The sequence below is a fragment of the Mercenaria mercenaria genome, chromosome 11 (genome assembly GCF_021730395.1).
Source record: "Mercenaria mercenaria strain notata chromosome 11, MADL_Memer_1, whole genome shotgun sequence".
Classification (NCBI taxonomy): Eukaryota; Metazoa; Mollusca; class Bivalvia; order Venerida; family Veneridae; genus Mercenaria; species Mercenaria mercenaria.
Window position 1 is genome coordinate 43839121 of NC_069371.1, and position 27285 is coordinate 43866405.

General features: G+C 34.6%; 1 protein-coding gene across 1 annotated transcript; it reads right to left on the reverse strand.

Annotated features, from left to right (window-relative positions):
• Nucleotides 1-213: 213 nt before the first annotated feature.
• LOC123532090 (uncharacterized) lies at nt 214-26070 on the reverse strand. The gene is made up of 3 exons (XM_053517280.1): nt 25937-26070; nt 5163-5570; nt 214-4496 (listed from the first exon to the last, which is right to left on the reverse strand). Exons 2-3 carry the CDS (start codon nt 5516-5518, stop codon nt 3125-3127), a joined length of 1728 nt encoding a protein of 575 aa, XP_053373255.1. The 5' UTR covers nt 5519-5570; nt 25937-26070; the 3' UTR covers nt 214-3124.
• Between the last annotated feature and the right edge of the window lie 1215 nt (nt 26071-27285).

Here is a 27285-nt window from a genome sequence, read left to right on the forward strand (position 1 = left end):
CGCATAATGTTATTAGGGATGCTTTGTATAGTGAGGACAGTAAAATTTTATACGTCTATGGAAGCTTATGTTTCTTAGTTTTGAGGACACTTTAAGATCGACAGGTCTAGGGAACCAAAATATGGCGTAGGTATAAGGACACCAAACATCACAAGCATAGTAGGGATTGCGCTGTTGCAAACCTTCGGATATTCTGTACATCAGACACAAATATAGTAAAATGAAAAATTGTCTCTTTATTTCAACAATATAGTTATGATTACTATTATCAAGACATCATACATACATTGTAAATGATAAATAAAGATCCGATTACAAGATAATGGTATTATCACACATTAGGTTTTCAATATTGTGCACATGTATTCTAATAATTTGTATGTCGTCTATGACATTTTCATTTAGTATAGTAAAACCTGATATTATGATTTTGACACACGTGCTAAATGGACACACTTGGGTAAGAAAAAGATTATGTACATCAATGTTTATTTAAGAAAACTAAAGTGTCTTTGATCAAAAAGCAACAAATCAACAACAGTTTATGATACAACATACTGAAAAAATATATTCACCTTTATATCTGCAGTACTGAAAGGTATTCATTAAACCGTACGACAACATTTATGTTTTTAAATATTATCAAATACATATCGCAGGTGCCACATTTTATTATTGGTCACTAAAATTTTGTATTATTATTGAAGGACAGCAGCTTTGTAGAAGGAACGAATTCGTATGATCAGAGTCTTTCTCTTTACATGATACGTATGTTGATTTTTTTAAAATACTGTCGTTTGTTATGAACTCAAAAACAACTTTTTAATGGTGCTGATTATTATCATAAGAAGATAATAATGATAACAATTTCCATTTAGGACACATAAGCCAGCTATTAAGTTGAAGTTGATATCTACATGTACTGTGATAATTTTAACAAGTTTCAAGTTTTATTGATAAAGTCAAGGCCAATGGCATCTGAAGGCAACAACATAAACTGTAATAAAATAATGAAAATGGCAAAAACGATAATGATGGCATGATATTCAAGTGTGACAGCATGAAATATTAGTTATTGCATGTTGTTTTGTTTTCAGTGAAGTTTTGGAACAATAAAGTGAGATATAACCGGCAATTTTCGCAGTCGGAAAAATGTCAAATATATTTTCACTGGTACAAAACTATGAAATGGGTAAATTAGTCAAAACATGCAATACCAAGAGCTGTCATTTTTGGTGACAAATGCCCCCGAAGCGTGCCCAAGAATGCTACAGTTGTCTGCGCAAAAAAATCACATATCATTTCGTGACCTTGACCTTGACCCGAGAGTCACGAGTCATAAGCGTGACACCCTTATCAATATGGTTAACATTTGTGTCAAATTATTTTCAAATCCCTTGATAAATGGCAGAGTTATGGACCAGACAAGAAATACATTTGACTTCTAAAAGAACAAGACAAGAAATAGAACATGTTAACCTTTAACCTCTAAGTGTGACCTTGACATGAGCGCTAGGGGTTCGGATCTTGTGCATGACACGTCGTCTGAGTATGGTGAAATTTATGTCAAGTAATTTCAAAATCCCTTCATCAATGGCAGAGTAATGGACCAGACATGAAACAGACCCTGTTAACCTTTGACTTCTAAGTGATGTATTGACCTTAGAGCTAGGGGTCGGGAACTTGCTCATGACACATCGTCTTATTATGGTAAATATTTATGCCAATTTATTTCAAAATCCCTTCATGGATGACAGAGTTATGGACCGGGTACGAAACAGACCCTGTTAACCTTTGACCTCTAAGTGTGACCTTGACCTTGGAGCTAGGGGTCTGGGTCTTGCGCTTGACACGTCGTCTTATTATGGTAAACATTTAGGCAAAGTTATTTCAAAATCAAAATTATGGATGGAATAGTTACAGCCCGGACAAGAATTTACACGGATGCATGCACGGATCCACGGACGGACAGTGCGATTTTAATATGCCCACCTTCGGGGGCATAAAAAGAAAGAAAATTTGTTTGCTCCACACACACTACCAAAGTATCCCCAACACCAAATCCCCCATCCCCACTTGTATCTATGCCAATACTTTGTGCTCACCCAGTCCCACACCGAAACAAACAAATATCATCTGTATATATCGTAATATAAACGGAGAATGAGAGTATTTACGGCAGTTAATTTTATATGGACATGATATGTTTACAAAAAAATTGAAAGTTTTATTAATACTACTTTGTCGGTACTGTTCATTAGCTGTAAAAATTTTACAGCATTTGGATTTTTATAATAGTACTCTTTTAAATATTTTCTTCTTGATAATGAAATTCTTTACCTAAAGTATTTCGGTTGCATATATTACAAGTTTGTAAGATTTCCATCAATATTAAAGAAGCTTCTCTTTTCAATAGGTAATTTGTGATTCATGCACCTAAATTTACAAAAAGTATTGGCCAGATCTATGCAATGATAAAATGTTGAAATATTTTTCAAAAACAAAAACGCCATTAAAGCTATGTACAACTAGACAGCTTAGTGTAAAGACAAAGGGTCAAACTGCTCATAATATAAAACACGGATATAACATTTGAGCCGCACCATGAAAAACCAACATAGTGCGTTTGCGACCAGCATCGATCCAGACCAGCCTGCGCATCCGCACAGTCTGGTCAGGATACATACTGTTCGATTTCAAAACCTACTGCAAATAGAGAAACCGTTAGCGATCAACATGGATCCTGACCAGACTGCGCGGACACGCAGGCTGATCTGGATCCATGCTGGCCGCAATTGCACTCTGTTGGTTTTGTCATGGTTGAAATTACAGTTAGATAAAAGGGCAGATACGAAATTATGACAACACCTTTTGAAAACTGTATAACTCTAAGTGGTCCTTAGTATAAATTGCAATATTCAATAGTAACTATTAACATATGGTTGTAAGTACATATAAGCAAACTTGTTTCTGACTTTCGTCTTAGATGATTTCATATAAATTTAAGTATTTACGTATCTTGGCGTTACGTTTATATGTAGAATGCAACATAGAGCACATAAAAGGACTGATTCCAAATCAATTTAATGTTTTAATACTGTTTTTATTTGATCTGCACTAACTTTCAGGTAAGTTTAAAGATGTTCAGTTTGGTTGAGCTGTCACAAGTAACTAACAGGTGATTCGTGTGTCGCAGATAAACTGCAGATGTTGGAAATTTTATTCCACATGTCTGTGTCAGTAATTCTTGAACAACTTTATTTTGATAATCAATCAGGAGAATGTAATGGGATTGATAACCACATGCGATTAAGAGATGTTGTTCTAGAGAACAGCTGCTTGTAACCTCTTTCAGTCTTCCATCAGGGATGGGTTCTTCCTCCTCACCTTGTATGTTGAGAGTCAAAAGACCCTTTTTATCATCAGATACATACAGTGTAAGGCCATCCGGAGACAATGTGATGTACAATGGACATGTGAACAAATTTTCACCAAACTGGTTTCTTTGGAATAGACGTGTTTGTATGCCGGACGTATCAAACACTCTTATATGTCCAGGACCTTCGTCCGCGCTGCCACCATCACCACCACCGCAACAGACAAAGAGGTCCCCTTCATGAAAGCAAACCCCTCTACAATATTCTCCAACCTGGATTGACTTAGACACAGCAATGCGTTTCCCGAGAGATATAATTTGTATCATTTTTGTCCCAAACAAAGTCACTGCAACTTCAGAAGAGCTAGTCCTACATACACCCCACGGACGTCCAGATAGTCTGTATGCGTCGGTCACGTGGTACGTCCTATCTATTCTTTTTAGCTTTTGGTTGCCTTGATCAACTATGATTAATTGATCTTTGTCAACTGCGCATGCGTCAAATATTCTACAGGGATGCTTGTCATTAGGGAGTTTGACGTCAACTTTGTCTTCTAAAACAGCATTATGGCAAAATTCAACTCTTTTTTCTACAATACAATTTCCAAAGGAACCAGTGCCTTTTATAAGTGACTCTATGTCATCATCAGTATTGAATTTGATTTCTTGTTTTTCAAAACTTACAGCTTGTTTTAAAACATCAATGCTGCGAATTTTATACGTTTGGCCGTGCTTTATGGAGACAAACATTTGTGCATCGTTTTTGCTTTTAAATTGCAAATCGTTAAGAGATTTTTCAACATCTTTAAGCAAGACGTCAAGACGACTTACTTCTCCTTTTATCTTGTCAGCAATCGTGTTGTATTTATCTAGAACATCGTTCATGGACTCTGTTTCCATCTGTTGAATTCTTTCAAGCAACCGTTTCTTGAAATCCAAAATGTATTTGAAGATTTCGTCTCGTGCTTTGTCCAAATCTTCCAGCTCAGTTTGTTTTTTAGACTTCAGCTTCTGAAGATCCTGTTTGATGGTATTAAGGCTCTGGACTACTTTGTCTTTCTCTGGACTTTTGATACTTCCCGTTGCAACGTTTGGAATGAAGTCAACTCCAGTACAGGATCTAAAACAGAATTTGAAGAAATATAATATAAACTCCTTCTAATTTCAGTGTGTTTGAATGCGATTTTATATAACTGTTGATAATACGAGAAGGTTAGGTAAGAAACAATACAAGATATTGATTGTTCACTTTAAAGTTGAATTTTGAGGTTTTAATCTGAGTGTATCATGCATGTTTTTTTTTTCTCTTTTTTTTTTTTGCAAATAACTGTCTGTTTATAATTTATATCCAGAACAAGTCATTATACATGAGTGAAGAGATTTCCTTTGATAGCAAAATGCAGCAAGAAGATACTCATGGTTATATGCCAGAAAAAAAAAGCAGACGGTTCAAATGCTATGTGGCCTCGTAGGTTCCTTTTTATAATATGTGTATCCTTCAGTTACACATGTAAGTTGACAAAGAAATGAAATACGGAAGCAGTTAACGTTATTGTCGAGATGAAGTGCAGTTTGGAGACTATAGAGCAGGAAAATCAAATAGCTGACAAATGAGATTTAGAAATTATACTTTGAAAGCATTTATTAGGATATGAAGACATCGCACAGATTCTGCATCAACGCTATAAAACCAAATACCAATAAAGGAAATGCACACGATCTCACGTAGCAGATGAGAGAGTAAAGTTTTAGTATGGCCTAATAAATTTGATATAAAAAAATATACCTGTGTTTCATGGCAAGACAAATTGTACAGCACACAATATCGTGCTTTGGACAATACATTTCTATGGCCCTTCCAGGATGTTCTTCACATCTGCCAACTAGCATCATCGCCGACTGATCTACTGGTTGATGCTTAACTTGCCCTGACATCATTGCGACCTTGTCCAAAACTGTGTGTGACTTAAGACATTTATTATGATGGTCAATACACGTTGTACAAAAGTACGATCTGCATTCCGTACAGTAAGTAATCGCTTCCTTGTTTAGATCATCATCTGAGCAGGGTGTACAAATAAAATCATGAGCCACGTCCGATGATCCAGCCAGGGTTCTAGAGAGTTCCTCGTTCGTTGCCATGTTTCAGTTTTATGACTAACGTTTCATCATTGGAGGAGACAAGGTAAACATACTAAAATAAAAATGTACAGTCATAAGAAAGGGAATTCAGTCAAGTCTGACCTGGTTACAATAACCATTTTTCTCTCTCTCTTTTTTCCTCACAGAAAGAAAGCTCTAGTATTCCGTGCTATTAAGCTTCATTATAAGTCGAGTTGCTTTTTTTTTTAAATTAATTTCCGGCGCAACTAACATCACATCTTAGTTTGTGTTATACATTAGTAGAATGATTTTGAAAGACTGAATATGAACATGTATTTTATTCTGGATGTGTTCACAGTCGAGTCATTTTGAAAATGACCTGTTGACTTTTAATGCTTTATATTACTCGAAAGAAAACATATACAGGAATATTAAAATGTAAAATCGCATTTAAGTGTCAATGAAAGAAAATTTCAAGAATATTTCAATTATTTTGCCAGAAATCATGCTGTAATTTACGGATTTGCAGAAAACGGAATATATGGAAGCTTATTTCAACAAAGTTTTGGTTGTTTATCATGATAATCTTTGTATAAATTACATACTAACTTTTTCATATATCGTTTATATTTATAAGAATATGCAGACAGTCTATCTACAGCGTAAGTTACTCAGTGCCAATTTGAAGAAACTCATCTCATACTCATAACATTTGCTGATAATTACGGAATCCTGTTCGTGCCACTTAAATTGTCGCCTCGCCAACACGCGACAACGCGATAATTATCGCGTTGTCGCCTTGTCCGAAAACATACTTACATGCGAGATTAAACAATCCTCGCGAGGTTAAGAGGGCGACAATTATCGTCTTAATTGTCGCTTGTCGTTTTTAAACCTCGCATCGTGAAATTGAAATCCAATAGACATAGTTGCGAGAATTAGTAAAACCTCGCATTGTCGCATTGTCGCACTGTCGCTTGGGATTATATTTCTGGACAAATTGATCGATATAATTCTTCTTGGGTATTATTTATCAATACACCGAAACAAATTTCTAATGACAGTCTCTGCTGGCTGAACACCACTAAATCCGACTGTACTTTATTTCACATAAAATAAAGTTTTCGACATTTTCTAGCATATCAGATTTTCAGAGACTTATCGCTATTATAATATCTGAACGTTTGTGACAAAAAGACAACATCTGTTCGTCCGTATGTACGTTATTTAGGGTAAAAGCTGTATTTCTGTACGGAAAAAGTTCGTGTTTTTCATTAACTTCAAATAATTGACGAATGTTCCAAGCACAAGATATTTTAATGAATATCTTTTATAAAATAAATCTAAACATGGTCTAAACAGATATGTAATTTATAGTTTTTTACCGCCAAAGGTTTCGTCGGGGGACCGTCTAAAAGTGTACCATTTTTGGTGAAAATATGCATATTTCTTCATATACTAAATAGAGGGTTGGGCCTTGTCAGAGAAGCTATATCTTCATAACTTGATGTTTGATTTTAATAAATGCAAAGAGCAAGCCAGTACCTCAAGGAAACAGGTCAAGTCAGGTTCGAACCCGGTCGGCTAGGGGTCAAAGTCATAGGTCAAAGTTCGGTAATATTCTCAAAATATGAAGTTTTCACAGCAGTCAAGGCAGTCCTTAAAACGAAATACAATCTTCACTAAGTCCAACAACACCATTGGAACAATTCTCTCGGCTCCCCCGGCCGGGCCAGCTTAGTCTTGGTCTGCACCCTACTGCATATAACAGGTTTTGGGGTAATTTTCTGATACCTGTCCCTAAAGCTCTAAAGGCATCATTTTGACTTGTAAGTAGCTTAGCACTACCAACATACCCAATATTTTGGTTTTGGTGGGGTAACCAGGATGTAGAGACTGAACTCACCCGGGCCCCAAACGGCTACCCGAGGTACTCGTTAAACAGGGGAATCAATCGATAGCCGGGGCTTTATAAAAAACCCTTTCCAAAAGGGGTAAAAAATAACCCCGATTTTAAAATTTTTCGAACCGGTTGGTGAATTCTCCCAACCTGCCCTGCCCTCTTCGGGAAACCACTATGAAAACCTGGCTGGGTTAAAAATCTTTAGTTTGGGAACCTTTCCCTTACACGACCCATGTATAATTTTATGAAATATGTCATGGTAACGGGGGGTTAAAAACCGGGTCTAAAAGCCGTACGAAATGATCAAATCGGGGACGTTTTTCCAAATTTTCAAAAAATTTAACCCGGGACCTTATGGGGCCCGGGCCATGAAAATTTTTTTTTGGGGGTAGGGAAAATACTAAAAATTGATATTATTCGTTTAAAAGGGGCCCTTTTCCCTTTATTTTGATTTTAAAATAGTATATACCCCCGGGTCACGGGGGCACCCAAACCCGGGTTGAAAACCGTCCATATTAAAAAATTTTAAAAAGCTGTTTTGACCCCAAAACATTCCTCCAAAAATTTTATTATATGCCCGGGAACCTCAGTGGTACCCGTATACCCAAATTGGTTTTTAAACCAGTAGCTATGCCCATAAAAGTCGATCATAGGTAGTAAGGGTTTTTGTGATGACCGGGGGCCTCAAAACCGGGTCCAAAACTTTTTTAAAGGTTAGGCCCAAAAAACTGGGGTTTATTTTTTTGTGAAATTTTGTTTTCCAATTTTTTTTTCTCCGTGGACCTCGGGGGTTTAAACCTTGCACCTTAAACCCTACCTTAAAATGTATTTTTGTTTTTTAGGTACAATTTTTAAGTACCATTTATGGTAAAAGGGGGTTTTTTCCCTTTCATCAGATGAAATATCATAAAAAATGGGCCCCGTTTTAGGGAATTTTTCCCTTTCCCGGACATCCCTTTTTTTTCATTTCCTGTCCCCCAAAGGGTGCGTCGTGAAGTTAGCGCTAGCGTCTAGGGGCCTAGTTGCCTATACTTTTTCCCTTGTCCACTTATTAAGTCCGGGGCGCATCAGGGGTTGTATAAAAAAATCTTCTGGATTTAGTCAGGCTGAACGACTTTTTATCAAATTTTTTCAAATAATAATTTTTTTAAAAACCATGTATAGGTTAGCTTTGTGAAACCAATTGATAAGGGGCCCGCCCATTAGAATTTCTTGGGTGTTTTTTTTTTTTTGTTGTTGTTTTTTTTACTTTTGTTTTTTTAAATTTCAATATACTGTTATATCGCACACTATTATTTCGAAAATTTCAAGGGGAAAGAATGAAATTAAAAAAGATTTTAAAGGGTTAGGTTTTTCTTTTTTTCATTTACTTTCTTGTCCTTTGTTTATTAAATTGAAGTTTTTTCCTTTTTTTTTGGCATTGTTGAAAATTTTTTCTGGGGAGGGGTTTTTGGGGGGTGGGGGGGGGGGGGGGTTTTCCCGGTACGGGGGTTTTTTTTGGGGAATTTTTTTAAATTTTTTTAAATTCTAGTGATTTCAAAAATGAAAATTAGGGTTTTTTGGTTTAAATCTGTTTTTTTTTGTTTGCAAGTTTTTTTATAGTCGCCACTGGAAAATCCCCAGAAGATGTTCAAAATGTTGCTGGGAGGATAGTGCAAGAAAATTCCCATTCCGGGAATTTTGTTAGAAAAATTTGGGTTTGATTAAATTTATTTTATGTTTAAAATAATTTTTATTTTGGGCCCCCTGCAAAATTTGGGGGATTCTGGGAAAAACAAATTTTGGGGGAAAACCTCTATAAAAAAATATGACATGTAAAAAGTTTTGGCCCCGTTAATTTTTTGCACCACCTTTAAAATGGGTTTTTAAATCTTTTAAAAATGGCATATGTTCGGGAAATTACATGTTTGTTTTTCAAGGGTTACTACACTATACATACGTTATTTTTGGGAATATTTAAAAGGGTTTGGGCCCTTTCGACGGGGGTATGCGCGACAAAACTTGAATTTTTTTAAAAGGTCCTTACTAGGGGTTTTTCGGTTCGGGTTTAATTTGGGACATTCGGTGTCTTGAAACCCCCTTTCGTTTTTGTTAAAGAGGGGTTTCTGAAAAAAAAACAAAACCCCTTAGTAAAAGTTAAAAAATTTACTTTCCATGCCCTTTTATTGGTGGTAGGTTTAGGACACTTTTTTAAAATAAAGTTATCTCGAGCATTCGCTTTAATAGTCGTGGCACGAGATAAGTTTTCGGGGCGCTCGAGAAAAAAAGCGGTCTGGGAGATAAATTTGTGTGCGATCGAAAAAAGGGTTTGTGCACTAAAAGTTTAAATTTTGAGCGCCAGAGTAAATGCCATATGGCGTTTGAGATATATTTTTCTGAAAAAAAATTAGGTCATGAGGGGTCTCTGGGTTTCGATAACCGGAGTTTCATCGCTCGACAGATATTACCAAAAACACACTTGTTTTGCAGTAAAGGCCCCAGGGGGCCATCACATTTTCCCAAATCTTAGGGGAAAACCATTTTTCCCTGAAATATCTTTTTCTTTAAAATTGGGGGGGACAAGGCATTTAGGGAAATTAAGTCATAGCGCCCCCATTTTTTTTACCATATAAATTGTCCCATAAACGTCGATTTTACAATTTGACCCGGTTTTGAAATGACGTTCTCCCCTAATTTTGGAAAAATACTTCCTAGCCGCAAAAATGCCCCTTGCTAATTTCCCGGGCGAATTTTCAAATTAAAATTTCACGGTGTAAAAAATACATTCACGTTACCGTAAAGTTGGCTTTTTAAGCAGGTCATTGGGTTTAACTTTTTCAGTCGCTGAAAAACCGGGCTCCGCTTTGATGCTAAGGGGTTTAAATTTTTAAAATTTGGAAAAAAATGATAAAAAGTTCCCTGGGAAAAACCGCAAACAAATGTTATTGCTTTTCAAAACGTCCCCCAGAACGAAAAGGGGAAAAATAAGCAAAATATAATACTAGTATTTTTTTTGGGGTTTTTATGTTTTGTTTTTAAAAAGTAGCTCCGCAAAGCGGGGCAATTTTTAGTTAGATTAAAGGAGGAAGGGAAGAAAATTTTTAAAAAAGAAAAAATTTTTGGGAGGTTTTGTAAAGGGGGTTTGGTTGGAGGGGGTGGGGGGGAAGGTGTGTTATGTCTCGGTTGGTTGGGGTTGGGGGTGCTTTGTAGGGCCCGGGGGTTGAGGGAAGACAAGGAAAAAGAAATAAAAGGTAATTGGTCAGGTGGGGGGGTTTAAAATTTTTTATTTTGGGGTTACGTGCATTTTTTTTTGGCACTGCTTAAATTTTCGATAATCACAACCCCCCTATAGCCCGGGTTTGGGAACTTAAAACTGAACCTTGAAAATAGGGTATTTAAAGGTATTTTTGCGGGTTTTCCCTGTTCTTTTGACTTCTGTAAATGGGGAATCCACGGATGACTCTTTGGGGAAAAAGCTTTTTATTTAAAAAAAACCGAAAGGGCCGCCATCGTAAAATGTCAATCTATTTCCCTTTGAAAAAAAATTATAAAAATCTTTGCAGTGGGGTTTTTAAAATTTTGTTGCTTTATGCTGTTCATTAGTTTGGGCCCATTCACGTATCACAGTACCCGGCTTACTTTCGCTCGGAGACCCTTGGGCATTTTCCTATTTATGGGAAACATCAAAACCCATATAACACAAAGACAGGTTTTTTTTTCCCATTTTGTTTTTCCCAGGGGGATTGTTTTATTTTAACTGATAAAAGGTGTTTGTATTTGCAATTTTCCTTTTCTTGTATATAAAAAAGCACTTGAAATAAAATTAGTTAGAGAAAAGAAAAAAATTTAAAAATGTAAAAAACGTAGGTACAGAAAGAATCTCCACAACAAAAAAAACACTTCAAAATTTAAAAAATAAAAAAAAATATGAAAAGACAAGCGAAATATGAATATGTTAGTTAACAAAAAACCCTTTTTTTTTAAAACAGGGAAACTCATTTTTTGGGCCCTGTTTTTACTCCGTAACAAAACCATATATATACGAAAACCAAATTCAAATTACATGAATTTGCATTCCCAAAAGAATTGAATAATTCCCGATGCCGCTTTGTGGGGGTTTTTCGTTATATAACCTTTACATTTTAAGGGGAAAAGCTTTGATACCCTTTCATTAAAAGAAAGTCAAAAAAAAAATAAGGAGAAAAATTTAAAAATTCTTTTGTCCGCCCCTTTCCTAGAAAAATTTTTAAATTGGTTACACGGTATGTCTGCAAAATGAATTAGTTTTTCCCAATGTTAAATGATGTTTTAAAAAATATCCCTCTTTAACTTTTTTTTTCAAAAAAAATTAAACCCTTGTCCTTGACCCAATTAAATTGGGGAATTCAAAATTTAAGAATTTTGGTACTTCTCAAATTCTTCTATAAAAGGGAACAATCTAAATCCGGAAAGCCCTCCTCAGACATGTACGCTCGCTCGAGCCCTGTCTGAAAAACCAAAGGGCCCCTTGTACCTTTTTTTTAAAGCTTTTTTGTCCATTTCACTGTTCGGGTTGAAAAAACTTTTTAAAACAAATATAAACTGGAAAACCACTGCACCAAAAAAAAAGTAACTTAAATAGCTGCCATAATACTTTTGGCTTCATAATGTTATCAGTTAGGGGTTACTTTCAAATTTCCCAAATTGTGATAGATTTTTGAAAGATTTTTGTAAAAAAATTTATGTTTTTAAGAAATATTTTTTGGGGAAAACTAAAAATAAATTTATGAATAGCAGGTTAAATTTTCCTATATTTACAAAATTTTTATTTTGGGTGCTTCATGGGGGTAACAGCCAAAAACGCCGCTGTACCATGTCCCTTTACCTCCTTTTACCCAAATGCATTTTGTGCTTTTTTGATCTTTGTTTTAAATTTATTTTAGGGGACTTGCCAAAAAAACTAAAAGAATTTTTATAGCGTTAGTTATTTTTTTTCGTTTTACAAAATTCAAGTCCTTTTAACTTTTAACTCTCAGTTAGTTACATCTGGTTTCATGTTTTTGGTAAGGGGAAGAGGATGGAGAAAAAAAATAAAACAAAAGTAAACAATGTGTAAATTAATTGAAAGTTACACATTTGTTTTCGGTTAAAAACACATATTAAAAAATCTTCTTATGCTATTTTTTAAAATTTTTGGAAAAATATCTTTAAAAGCCCCCAAAAACTGCATATCTTTTTTTAAAATTTTTAATTTACGCAAATTTGGAAAAAACTTGCTTTTTTAAAACATATCCCCAATTTAAAGAATACAAAAACCAAATTTAAAATTTTTTCAAAATATAAATTAAATTTCAATAATTTAAATTTAAAGGTCATTTTAAAAATAAAGAGTTTTGATGGGGAAAGGGCGGAAAAAACCTCAAATTTACTAGTTTTACTTTATGTTAAAATTTTTAGAAAATTTTTTAAAGACATTTTCAAATTATTAGAAATGCCAAACTTTAAATTTGTAGTGGATAAAAAAAATAGCTTTGTATCATTTTAATTGACCAAAATTTGCAAAATTGGGGATTTTAAAAATGGCTTTCCCTGCATTTTAATATAAAGGGGGTATATCTAAAGGATCCCGGGGGTTTGCTTTATTTTCAAGTTATTTTTGGGGTTTATAATTTTTGATTTTAAAAAAAATTTTTCCCTTGAAATTAAACCATTTGTTTGTTTGAATATAATCCCCAAAATAATAATTTCGGTAATGTGTTTATTTAATGGATAGAAATACCCCGCCCCGGGGCACGTAGCATCGGGCAGAAAACGGGGGGCGTACCGAGTTACCCCCAAAAAGGTCAGATCTGTTACATTTCGGCCCAGAGCATAATTTCAAAACCTTTTAAAAAAATATTGACTTAAAAATGGGCCCAAAAGAAAGGAGGCGATGAGGAGATGTATAAAGCCCAGGAACTTGTTTGGGTAGGTCAAAGTTCAATGTCCAAACTTAGTTAAAATCCCCAAAGGCCCTTTGTATTTTTTTTTCCGGGATCAAATTTAAAAAACTATTCAAGGTTGACTTTAAACTTCGGATATAGATAGGAAATTAATAAGACGTTTTGCCCCAGTATGCCAACCCACCCCCACTCTCCCCACATATAAATTTTTGGGGCCCCCTCCCCCCCACAAAAAACAAAAAAAACACCCCAGTCACCGCCGCCATCAAAAAAAAAAACTGTCACATTGCACCCTCTCTGAAAACCCACCCCCCAAAAAGTAGGCCCTTTGTATTTTTTTTCCCCGGGGAAAAACTTATAGTAGTCCAGTAGAATAACAGAGAAAAGAAAAGGGCCCTTGCAGTGGGTTTTACGGGGTTTTATTGCAGTTCTCTGTCTTATCGGGTGAAAAATATGATTTTAAAAAAGCTTTTAAACATGACACTGAAGTGATATAAAAAATGAAAGGAAAAATTTTATGGTGAAATTTCTTTAGAACTCTTTTTTTGGGATGTAAGAAGTTTTTGTTTTAGAATTTAATAATGTTTTACGTAAAAATCAAAACCTTGATATTTTTTTTTGGGTTCCTTTTTAAACAAAATTTCCCCCCCCCCCATTTAAAAAAAATGCCCCTTTTTAGGGAAAAAAAAAGCTAACGCCCTTACTGCAAAATGTTAAAAAACAAAATTTGGGAAAATATTACTTTTGTTTTGTGTTTTTTAACGCCCAGGGACGTTTTTCCCTTTGTTTATTGAGGGTAAAGTTCCAACGCTTTTTAATCCGTACTATAAGAAAAAAAGGGGCTTTTAAAAATTTATTGTTTGAATTTATTTTTACTACTTTTTGGTTATTTTTAGCATGCAAGAAAAAGATTCAATCACGGGGGCAGGTGAAGAGGGGAAATTTATCCGGCTCTTAGGTAACTGTTTTTAAAGCGGAAAAACTGGGCCCAAGACCTGGGGTTATGCCAGAAACATTTCCCCTTTCGACCCGGGATTTTCCCCTTTTCTGCACCAATCCCAGTGAAAAAAATCTTATAATATGAAAAAAAGGGCAATCGATTTTGGATTAAAATTAAAAAAATAAAAAAAAATTAAGTTAGCGGGTTAACTTTTTTAAAAACGTAAAAGGGTTATTGTTATCACTACCCCCCGTTTTTTTCTACTAAATTTTTCCTTTTTTATATTGCTTTTTTAAAGTGCTGTTTTAAAAACGATTTCTGACCCGGTCACGTTTCGGGAGACCCGGATTCAAAATTTTTGCGTAAAAGTTTGGAAAGGGCACCAAATCTTTAAATATTTTCCCTCAGTTTTTCATTCATTTTGGATTTTTTTTCAAGCAAAAAAATTGAAAATTTGCCCAGAGATTTAGAATCTAAAATCCAGCAAAAATTTTTCACGTTTTTCCCGAATTTGAAAAAAAAAAAGATAAACATACTGATAAAAACGGTGGAAGTTTCTACCGATTTGTTCTTTTAATCGGTCAAATGTTTAGATGGCGTTTGCCCTTACGGTTCAACAAGTTGAAGCAGTGAGCTTTTGCCCTTTTTAAAGCCCCGCTTTGGCATGTAAAAGGGTTTTTAAAATTAATAGGGTTTTTATTATTTTTTGTATGTTTGTTATTGTTATTCAATGCTTGTCTTTTCAAAATTCTAAAAGAAATTATTGTTTTTCTATATTTGGGTTATTCTTATTGTTTTTTTGGAATTTTTAAATTCAATGTCGTGTCTTTCCCTTTTCAAAGTCTTACCTTTTTTTTTCTATATGTCGTTATTCTTATTGTTGTTCGATATTCTTATGGTAAAGGGCCATTATTGTTCCCCGTATTCTTTTTCGTTATTTTATTGTATCTTGATTTTGTTATTTTTTTGTCGTGTCTTTCATATTCAAAATTTATTCCTTTGTTATTGTATATGTCGTTATTCTTATTGTATGTTCGATATTTTTTTGAAAAAAAGGTCATCTTGGGTTGTTCAATTTTTGGTTTCTATTTAAAAAACGTGTCTTTCTTTTTTTTATGTTATTTGATTGTATTTGTATAGCGTCCCCTGTGCTTTTATTTTCGCGGGAAAATCGCACCCTACAAAAAGAATATCAAGCTTTTAAAAAAAAATAAAGAATATACAACAACAATTTAAAAGTCTTTTACAAAAAAAATTGTAAAAAATTGGGTTTGTTAAATTTTTAAAGTTATCAATGTTTTTTGCCCTTCTAGTGCACTAAAAGCTTTGCTTCTTTTTTAAATTTTAGGGCAGTTTTTCCCAAGTTTCAGGGGTTTTCTTTAATTTTTTCATCTCCCCTTTCCTTTTGACCAAATTTATGTTTTGATTTAAAATCACCCTTTTTATAAAAAAAACTAGAGAGTTAGGGTTAAAAAAGGGGGGAAATTTTAGCGACGTCTGGGGGAAAAGCCCAAAAATTTACGAAACGCAAATACGCGACATTACGTTCCCATAAAGCTGTTGGAAAAAGGGGATGCAGGAAAGGGGGATACACCGGGAAAATTTTTTTTTTATTCTCCGGCTGGGGTAAAACTTGGTGGTTAAGAATATATATTTCTGTGTATGTTATCAAGTCTTTTTTATAGGGAAAAGGGGAATTTTAAAAATTTTTTAAAGGCATTTCAAAATTCAAAATATATTTTGAAGACAGCAGCTGTGATGTTTTTAAATTTTTTTTATCCTTCGGGTATTTTTTAACATTGCTGATTACTTAATTCCTTTGAAAATTATTTAAGGGGCATTGTAAAAATAAACATGAAAAATTTTGAAAAAATTTTTTTTTTGTGTTCGTTTTGTATTTTAGGTAGTAATTTTATTTTTTTACAATTTAACTGTTTTTTTTTCCCAATTGTGTTCGGGGAAATCCCCACCCGGGATTAACTTGCCCCCATTTGTTATGACAACATCTTTAACAAGTAACAAAAGGGGTATTCCAGTTTTTCCGAAAGTTCAAAAAAGAAAACTTTTGTCTGGGTGGTTGAATCTTTCTATACATCTGTTTTGAGTTTGTTTAGAAAGCAGTAGGGGGTTTAAAAGATAAATTATAGCAAAAACAAGTATTTGGCGGTTGATCAAACCCCCAATATGTTTTTCAATTTCACATGCAGGGAAAACTATTTTTAAAATTTTATGCAAAAAAAAATCTTGAAGCACTTAATGAGATACATTTTGACCAAAGTTTTATGTTAAATTTTTGACTACGGCAAGGGCCCCTTAAAAAATGGTTTTGACTGTGTGAGATCAAATTAAAACATGTTTTTTATACCCCTCTTTTGTTACAATTTATAAAATCCCATTTTTCCGGGGAAAGGGCATATTTTTACATCAAAAAAATTTTCAACCTTTCCCCTTTTTTGTATACCCCAAAGATAAAAAACCCAAATTTCCCGAGAAAAAACATATTTTGACTTTTCAAAAAACTTTTCAACCTTTTTTATCGTGACCAAGCGGAAGTGCTGTCAGGTCATGTGACCGGGGCTGATATTTTTAACCCCAGGGGGAAAAAGGGCATCCGAGGGGGGAAAATTTTAAAATACTCAAATGGAAGTGCTGATTCAACCCGGGAGGTTTTTAACTTTTGGTCAATACTTTCTGAGATTTGCCCCCACACCTTTAATTTAGACTGGGCGGCAGACCCGGGGGGTGGGGGTAGGGCAAAAACTAATTGCCCCAACCCCAAAAACCAAAAAGGGGTGGAGGGAAGGGGGGGGGGTGAAAATAAAAAAAATCATTTCATATTGTAACATTCTCTATGAAAAAAAAATGTTACCGGGCCGTTGCAAAAAAATTATATTAAACTTAATATTTTAACTTCTTTTTAAAAAATGGCCCAAAATTTCATGCGGGGGAATTTAAAAATTTGGCTTTCTAATTTTTCCGCGGAATAGGCCCAAAATTTTCTAAATTTAAATAAATTGAAAATATCCAAAATATATTCACGTGATAAAGAAAACTATGAAATGAATGATTTTTAAAAACAAGAAAAGTATGTTTCAGAAAGTATTAGATTTTTTTAAAGCGATATGGCCAAATTTTTATTTTCAAACAGCATTCGCCCTTTTAGTTAATTAGACGTTTGGGAAAGTCAGAAAAAAGCGGGAAAAAGCCCCAACGCCCAAAAAGCCCCTCCTATGCCCTTTGAGACCCTTTTTAAAATTTTTTTTTTTTGAGACTTCGTTTGCCGCAAAATTTAAAATCGGTAGTCAAAGGGGTTTTTCGTTATTTTGCTGAAAAAAAGCCTTTTAAGTAAAATTGGGGGATTTTTTTTTAACTCTAGGACCAAATCAATTTCATGCTCCCAAATTTTTTACCCAAAAAAACGTTAAATTCCCTAGAGTTCAGATTTGGAAACAACAAATGCTAAGATTTATGGTACAATTTTTTAATCAAAAAGGGTAAAACTCAAAAATTATCAGGTTTAAAAAAACTGGTGCAATCAAAGCCGCCTTGGGCTTTTTGGGAAAAGTTAAATGTCGCAACGCCCCTAAAAGTCGCAACCACCGTTATATGTCGCAAGGTTTTAGTTAAATGTCGCAACCACCCCTAAAATTTTGCAAAAACGCCCGCCGCTAAAAAAGTGCACCTTTTAAAGTTTAAAAGTCGCAAAAAATTTTTTCCCATCGTTATATGTCGCAACTCCAACGCTAAATGTGAAAAAAAATAAGAGTTAAACAGTCTTTAAAATTAGAGATAAGTAAAAAGGGTTTTTGCATGCTTTTCCGCATCGTAAAGCCAAAAAAAAAAAAAAAAAAAATTTTGTTGATTTGGAAGGGCTGAAATGGCCTTTTTCCTAAATTGGGGACGGGTTGCTTTTCAGTGGGGCCCCCCACCTTTCATACGTTTATATTCTATATTAAAGGTTTTTTAGCACTAACGTAGTACTCGCCAAAAGTACCAAATTTATTTCAGGTCTGAAAATATGTAAATTTTTTTTATGGAGTCCCGTTTTTTTCATGAGATTTAAAACTCGCGCTCCGTATGTCGCGCGGGTTTTATGCTGTTTTTAGCGACCTTAATTTGTTACACAAAAAGCCCCGGGGGGCCCGAAATTGTTTTTAAAGGAGGGAAAGGGAGGGGGGTGGATGGGCGGGGGGGAAAAAAACCCCGGTTTAAAAACTAAGGGCCCCAATAAAACGTATCAGGAGTGCCCGGATGGTACGGGGGGTTTCCCCTATTTGTATTTTTGGGGGGAAAATTTTTTTTTAAAATACAGGTTTGCAATACTGGCCTGTGGTGCCTTTTTGGGCTATTTTTTGAGGGACGTATAGAGGGGGGACTCCCCCCATTTTAGGGGTTTTGGGGGCTTTTTCCCCTTTCCCAAATTTTTAAATACAGATTTGGAAGGGTGGCCCTTTTTTTGCAAATTTTTTTTTCAAAAATTTCGGGTTTTTTGGGGGGGGTTATCCCGCCCTTTTCGAGGGCTAAAATGGCCCCTCCCCGGGAAAAGTTTGAAAAAAAGGTATTAAATTTGGGTTCCCCTGGTGCATTTTTTGTTTAATTTTAAGGGAAGGGAAAGGGGGACTCCCCTCATTTTAAGGGGTTTTAAAGGGGTTTTTCCCCCGGGGAAAATTTTTAAAAATAAGTATAAAAAAGTTCGGCCCCTGGGGGGGGTTTGGGTCTTTCATTTTGAGGGGAAAAAATTATTTCCCCAAAATAAATCGGGTGCAACTTTTGATGAGTTTTAAAGGGCAACTAAGCCAAAAAGGATGGGGGTTGGGGGTGGGGGGGGGGTGGGGTCGGGGCCCCGATCCCGGGGCCCGGGACAAAACGGTTTTTTTAATTTTCGCGCCGAAAACTGTAACTGGGTTTTGTTTCCCCTGTAAGGGGGAAACGAATATTTTTTTATTTAAACAGCCTTTGGGTTCTATTTTTTTTTTTTTGTTTTTGGTTTTCTTTAAAAAATATGGAAATTTCCCTTAGGGCCCTCGCCTTTGAATGTGGTTTATCCCGAAAATGCGGGTACTTTGGGAGTCCGGGTGTTGAAAAAAGCCCCCCCCCCAAACACCAAAAAATACGTAAAAAGGAAAAAAGCGACAAAAACGATGATATAAAGCGATAATACGATACTACGATGGTGATATCGCGTTTTCCCCCGTCGTTTTGTCGCGTTTTCAACCCTTTCCGGTTTTCGTAGTATCGCGTTATCATTTCCCTGTTGTCCCCGGGTTTTTTTTATGTGTCCGCGTATAGTCAGGGAGGAAAATTTTCCCTTTGATGACGTCGCGGTTGTTTCCGTCGGGTGAAAAAGAATGGCAAGGGGGGGGGTGGGTTTTAATGTTTAATTTCCACAAAATATGTGCAATTTATAAATTTTTCTTGTCTACAAATGGAAATGAAAAATTTGTAAATAAGAAAAGAAAATTTTTTTTTTGGTGTTCATACGAAAGGGAAAGACAGAATAAGATCGGCAAATTTAAAAAAATGGAATTTTTCCGATCCTTTTTCTGGGCGTTCTTTCGATGAACACCCAAAAAAAAAAAAAATTTCATTTTTTAAAAATTCAAAGATGGGAACGTCCCAAAAAAACAAACAAAACGGAAAGGCCCTTTAAAAAAACGTTTGCAGGGAAACAAAATGAACCCGGTTTTAAAAAAAGCCTTCAAAAAATCTGTGTTTCACGCCAAAACTGGAACAGGCGAAACAGATACCCTGCCATTTAAAAAAAGGGGGGGATAAATTGTTTTGCTGAATATAAAAAAAATAAAATTTGGTACCTTTAAAGATGTACTAAAAATTTTGAAAAATTTAATTCTGGATACTGCCAAAAAAACTCAATAAGATTTAAGAAGGGGTTTTAATTTGGGGGGGATTTTTAAAAACAGTTGCATTGTTTATAAAAATACGTAAAAAAAAAAAGGGAAAAGTTTAAACTTCACCCGATGTACAATTATTATTGAAAAAGGGAAATGCCCTTTTTACGAAAAAGAAGTCGAAACTAATTTAAAATCTTACAAATTTATTTTTTCTGTAAAATGAAGGGAAACAAAAAAAAGGGGGGACCCATTCGTTTTTGAGTATTGTCAAAATTTTCCCCCCTCCCCCCTTTTTTTTTTGCATTTTTTGACATTAAAAAAAACAAAAAGAAAATCATTTGACATAAAAATTTAAATACACTTTTACCGAAATTCTTTACAGTATGGGTTTTCTAAGGTTTTAGAATTCAAAATTGCTTGAGCGAAAAGGGTTTTAAAAATTTTATTCATTTATAACCCATTTGAACATTTAATTTCTGCATTAAACATCGGAAAATGGCGTTAAATTTGATGACAGGTTGAGCAAAAGCTGTGCGAATTTAAAAAGCCCCTTTCAGGGGGTTTATTTAAGGCTTTGTTTTGCTTATTTTAACTCTGATGCCAATGACTTCAAAAGTGTAAAAAATAATGTATAGGTTTTAGCCGCCAAATTCACGCTTTTTAGGCAGGGTAGGCTGTAAGGTGCTAAGCTTTCCCAACTTATTTCTGTGACCCATTTTGGTTTGTTTTATTTTGTTGATACGACATTTATCTACATTAAAATTGTTTAAATTTTAAAGATATGTCTGCCGAATGGACTTAAAAAATTATAAAAACCCACCAGAATTTGATTTTTCCAATTGGGTTTTTTTTATTTTTTCATCAGGTAAAAGGTTCCCCTTTTTGGGGTCCAAAATTTTTTCATCCTTTTTGGTTTTTTTAAATTTTTTGCCTGCAAACAGTAATAATTTTTTTTTTTACACCAAAAATTTTTTTTTTTCGCATTTTTTTTTAAGGTTTTTTTTAAAAACCCACCCCAAAATAATTCCCTCCCCCTTCCCCCCGGGAAAATTAGGGTTAAAAGGGGAAAATTGATTTTTTTTTTTGAAGGGGGTTCCCTCGGGTGAAATAGGTTTAAAAAAAATTTTCTTGCAAAAAAAAAAGAACAAAAAACAAAAATCGGGGAAAAAAAAAATTTTTTTTGGGCCAAAATTTTTCAACAGGTTTCCTTAAAATAAAAAAAAATTTTCTCCGATTTTTTTCAGGAAATCAAGTTTTTAAACCATTGATTGGACCATGTTTTTAAAATACTTGGTTGGGGCCTATGTGTAAAGGGGGGGTAGTACATGGAGGTTTGGTATTGGTTTTTAAAGACCCCTAGGTTAGTTTTTGAACCCCTGTTCGGGACCCTTTAAACCCCGGGGTTTTAAAATATAAAATTTTATGAATATGTTGGTGGTATCTAGGCTTTAAATTTAAGCTATTCAAGTCCCTTTTTTTTTTTTGCCCTCAGGCTCAGGGAAAAGGGGATTTTAGTAAATGAACCAAAATTGTTATTTGGGGGTTTTGGGTGTGGCAAAAAACTAAGCGGGAAAACCGGGGGGGGGGGTGAGAATTTCTTTCCCAAGGGGGGTCGTTGGACTAAATCAAGATTGTGCCTGCTTGAATGCTCTTTAAAAAGTTCATATTTAAGAATATTACCGAACTTTAAACCCATGACATTGACCCCTAGCCGGGCCCATTTGAACCAAAATTGGCCCCCCTTTTTTCAGGTACTGACTTGCCCTTTGCATTAAGGTATCATTTTTTTTATCAAAAAAAAGGGGCATCAGGTTTTGAAAATATGACTCCCCGGGCAAAGGGGCCAGGGCCCCATATTTAATATATGGGGGTATGAATTAAATTTTTACGAAAAATGGGGCATGTTTTTTTCTGTCCCCCGACCCAAAAAGGGGAGTTTGTAAAAAAAACAAATTTAAAAGTCCCGTTTTAAAAACAAATTTTTTTCAATTTTAAATTTTTAGAAGTTATTTCATAAAAAATTTCGTGTTTGGAAAATTTTTAAATTATTTAAAATTAAACACTTACCCTGCTTTAAATTTTTTATAATTTAACTTGTCCAAACCTTCAATTTGGACAGTTCCCCAAAAACTGTTTTAAAAAAGGGGGTATCCAAAAAAATACTTATGAAAAGGCGAACATTTCGACAGGGTTTAAACTGCACGGTTTTGCGGCTGATCATGATTTCACTGATCGAAAGGGGAAAACAATCTTGGGGCAGCAGGTTTTTAAAAAGGGGATTGAAAAACCCCGGACCTTTTTTCCCCAAGGAAAAAATACGGAAAAAAACAGCTGGTATCCCAAAATTCCCTTCGACGAAGGAAAAGATAAAATTTGTTTTTGACAAGGGCTTTTAGTAGTGTCATTTTTTTATATAAAAAAAAGTTTTATTTGAGTTATTTACCCCAAATAAAAAATTTTTAAAGCACTTTTTCCCTATTGTACGGCTAATATTTTAACAAAATTGCAAAATTCCGCAAATTTTTTGATGGGTGTAGAAATTGATGTTTAAAACTCGTTTTTTTGTCAATATTTTGTGGCATTCAATGGGGACACTAAAAAGGATTCGTTTTGTTTCCCTTTTTCAACGGGTGTAGCAGAAAATTTTTTCCCCAAATGGTGTGTAGTAGAAATTAAACCCCCTCACCGGGCGACCCAAAACGAAATGCGACAATTTCGAGCTTTTTTTTCTATTTCTCGCAAATATGTTTTATTGGGTTTCCCCCCTTTCCCCCCCCATGCGAGGTTTAAAAAAAGGGCAAGCGAAAATTAAGACATGTTTTTCGCCCTCTTAACCTCGCGAGGATTGTTAAATGTCGCATGTAAGTATGTTTTCGGACAAGGCGACAACGCGATAATTATCGCGTTGTCGTGTGTTGGCGAGGCGACAATTTAAGTGGCACGAACAGGATTCCGTAGATAATGATGCGTAATACTTTTTGTAAAAGAAGAAAACATTTTTAAGTAGATTTAGAATACGTTTTCTCTTTAAGGTTTAGCAGTATATTACAAAACAACAGATTTTTTTAGTAAATGAACAGCATCTTGACACACAACTTATCTGTCCAATACATGTTTTACTGTTCTGTCCCACAGAGTTGGATACTTAAAATATTCTAAATGAGTTGCACCCTTTAAATAAGAATGCCATTTGTAAAGAAATAAATGTAAACAATTGTCAAAAACGATGTTTTACCTAGTTATGTAAAGTTTAAACACTCGCACGATGTTGCAAATGCATCAAAACGAAAACATGTAGCAGCTTTTTAAAAATGGTGAGTTTTTAAAGGCACTGAACTGTCCAGAAGTGTGGCACCTTCATACAGTCCCTTTCCGGAATTCAATACATATTTCAGTATTTGACAATGTTTTTGTAGAATAATATAAATGTTTTATACGCTGTTAAATTTTCATATAAAACAATGCTTTCTTTCTATGATTTGATGACGTTCGAACTTTTTTCTCCGAAACATGGACCTATACCTTAATAAACACGGCTATTTTTATCTATTCTTTTCAATACAGCATTGCTTATAAAGCAAAAATATAGGAAATCGGACCTGAAAAGATTCTAGAAAATTCTTAATGGTAAAATATACTACGTACATTCATCAGTAACTTATCTACATGTATTTTAAGTATCAGAACACCTAACACAAGTAATGATTTAGATGTTGAGGGACAAACCACGAAGATCAAAGTCCCATAAGGCTTAAAACAGATGGAATAGCTTTCAAAATAGACGGTATGCATAATTAATAGGGTAGATAATCAATACTTTTTATAATGCACTTTAACTTTTAACGCGCTGTGCAATAAGTTCATTTTCTCTAAATATAGCATGAGAACAACTTCCTAGAAATGAAAAGTATAAGGTCATCATTTGTAAACAACTGTACACTTACATATTGACCTCAAGGATAAATTCTTTCTTGATTTGTTATATCTTGTAAACAGTTTCAGATATTGATTTTGCCTTTTATGGGAAAAAAAAAATTAATAAATTTTAAAGTTGTAAATTTATGCTATCTACTTTGACACTTTAGTGTAAACTGTATTAATCTATTGCGCAAAGTACGACAAACGAAGAAAATAATAGCTTTTGCTTAGGTGATATTTGAAAGAAAACTCAGTTCTCTAGAGATAAATAATTCATTGTGATTTCACTAACCCTTTTGGTTACTGTCTCGCGGCGACTAGGAGATTTCCGAATGTTATTGAATATTGTTATTTGCGTGAATTTAAGGAATGTTTTATGCAGATATATTTTTTAAAGTCCGGGCGAACCTGCCTTAATTCAAATGGGTACAATTTAAAAACGAGCCAATTTCGTTATAAGGTAAGAAAAGGCTGACAAAGGTTTAAGAAGATCAAACATAAATTGTGGCCTCTAGAGTGTTAAGTTTTTCTATGATTTGACCTAGTGGTCTTTGACTCAGGTAACCCAGATTTCATACCGACAAACAAACTGTAAAAGTTTCATAAAGATGAGATAGAAAATGTGGCCTCTAGCGTGTTTACAATGTTTTCCTATTATTTGACATAGCGACCTACTTTTTGATCCCAGATGACCCAGTAACAAACTCATCCGAGGTTTTATTGGGGTAATATTCTGACCAAGTTTCAGTAAGATTGGGCTAAAATTGTGACCTCGACGACGGACACAGGGTGATCACAATAGTTCGCCTTGAGTTCTTTGTGCTCAGGTGAGATAAAAAAAAAACAAGAAATATATTTATCTACATGTACATATAAATACAAATGTTATTGATTGCAAATTCGTTAAATTGCTAAAAAAAATGTAAAAACACATTATCTTTCGGAATATGTTTAAGCAGTCAAGGACGACTATCCTCATAGTTTTTTACTGACATGTTTAAACAGGTAAAATAGTAAGAAGTGTCATAACGTGATTTAACAGGTAGAAGAAACGTTTAAGGTTAGCTATTTTAACACAAAAGATAATGTATTTTTTACCAGGTATTAAGAAGAAAAATCTAATTCATTTTATGCAAAAAGTAATTCGTTTTAACTGGATAGATCTAACATATAATTATTTAATTATCAAAATATATAAATTTATATCTTTTGAAGTTGATAAAATAGAAAAAGTGGAAACTTCACAGGTCGCTCAACACGTCAAAAACGAAAATGTTGCAGGCTCGGTTTGTTTGAGCCTGCTCATGGACGGTAGTGGAAATGCATGCTATCGTCCGTTCACGCCCTCTAGCCCCGGGTTGAGCAGAACTCAACATTTACACATGCTACAAGTACAAAAATCAATTTAGAAACATCCGCAGATGTGTTTATACGGCGGTGCACATGGAACCTTCAATGATACACTAGCGTGTATTTCCACGAAAAGCGGCGTATGGTCCCCAATTGCCCTAAACGAGAAAACAATGAGCAGAACTAAACAAACTGGGATTTAGAAAGGGGTTCTGAGGTTATAGAGCCTGCCTATCACAGAAACTGCTAAAAGACAAAATTAAAAAGCAGGCACCATATCCAAGGGGTGATTATACAATACCCAAAGCTATGAAAGCGGGAGTATTGGAACCACCCAGGCCGAAAGCTGATAAACTAATCAGTACCAATAACACGACATAAAAGTCGTGCTGAACGATCTGAAAAGATCGAAATATAACAGCCTCGATACATAAATACATAAGTTGCGCCGATTCATAATAGTGAGCGTGGTTAAAATAAATCTGCTGCAAGTGGTTTTCCTGATTTTTCTTTAACTTCATCATAATCTAAGTAGGCTTCGTGAAAAACATACTCCTGGATTACAAATTATTAAATCGCATAAATGTAACTTACCCAACTTATATCCAGTCTGTTTTTGAAAAAATGTCCTTAACCACTATACAGATAAAGGACGATTTATGTCATTCAAATTTGCTTTATGCTTCGTGCATGCTATTGCATGACAGATAATAAAGTAGACAAACTTTAAGATTGTTCAACATGGGCAAACTTAATATAATGGAATAAGGCCATTTAAGTTTTTAATAGAAATTTAACGTTAAAAGAAGATATGCCTGTATTGACAGACTAAATTATGCTCAAGGACACATTTATTTTACAAACAATATAAATCTGAACTGTAGTTAAAATTATTGGAAATATTTTAGTTTGTAAAAAGATAATTTAGAATCAGAAATGATATTTTAAACTAATTGATACATTGTTCTGAAGGTTTATTTACACAGCTATCATGCCGACAATGAATTTGTTTAAAGTTTACCAGCAAAGACATTGAGCTACTTCAAGTTTTATGAACATTAGATTGTTTTGTAAAATATTTAATTTACAATAATATTAAGCCGCGCCATGAAAAAACCAACATAGTGGGTTTGCGACCAGTATGGATCCAGACCAGCCTGCGCATCCGCGCAGTCTAGTCAGGATCCATGCTGTTCGCTTTCAAAGCCTATAGCAATTAGAGAAACCGTTAGCGAACAGCATGGATCCTGACCAGACTGCGCGGATGCGCAGGCTGGTCTGGATCCATGCTGGTCGCAAACCCACTATGTTGGTTTTCTCATGGCGCGGCTCATATACATTTAGAAATAATAGCGCATTAATAACACTAAGTGAACACAAACATTCTACAATAAAGCATGCGAATATTTTAAAGCATTATTCGAACAAACCCATACATTTGAATCAGTGTTTTTTCCGGATAGGTTTCACACAGTCAGTTACTAGATATCAATCGACAAAATAAAAAGACATTATTTAGCGGCTCCGACCGAATAAACCAAAGACATTATTTAAAGTCACTGCACATTTATCTGTAACTGATCTAGGTCCGTATCTGTTTTCAGATTTCATTTTTGCCGCGTGTTTTCCTGTACGTATTCCTGGTCCATGTTATGTTAAAATGTTACTTTTCCCTGCCATGTTCATCAGCTTTTCGAACCATAGCTGAAATCTTTATCGACATTCCAAAATTTGCATAGATCATGTAAATATTCTGTGATAAATTTTGTTTTCCTGGACCATAAGGTCCATAAAAGACCCTGATTAGAAGCTATCTCAGCAAACAATAGCAAAGCGCTTCGTAAACCCTCTTCCTATTTGTTCCATTTATCGTACTTCGTTTATTACTGCTTTAATGAAGTTGCACGAGTAAATGCAGTATGTGCCGTCGAAAAATGTCTAAA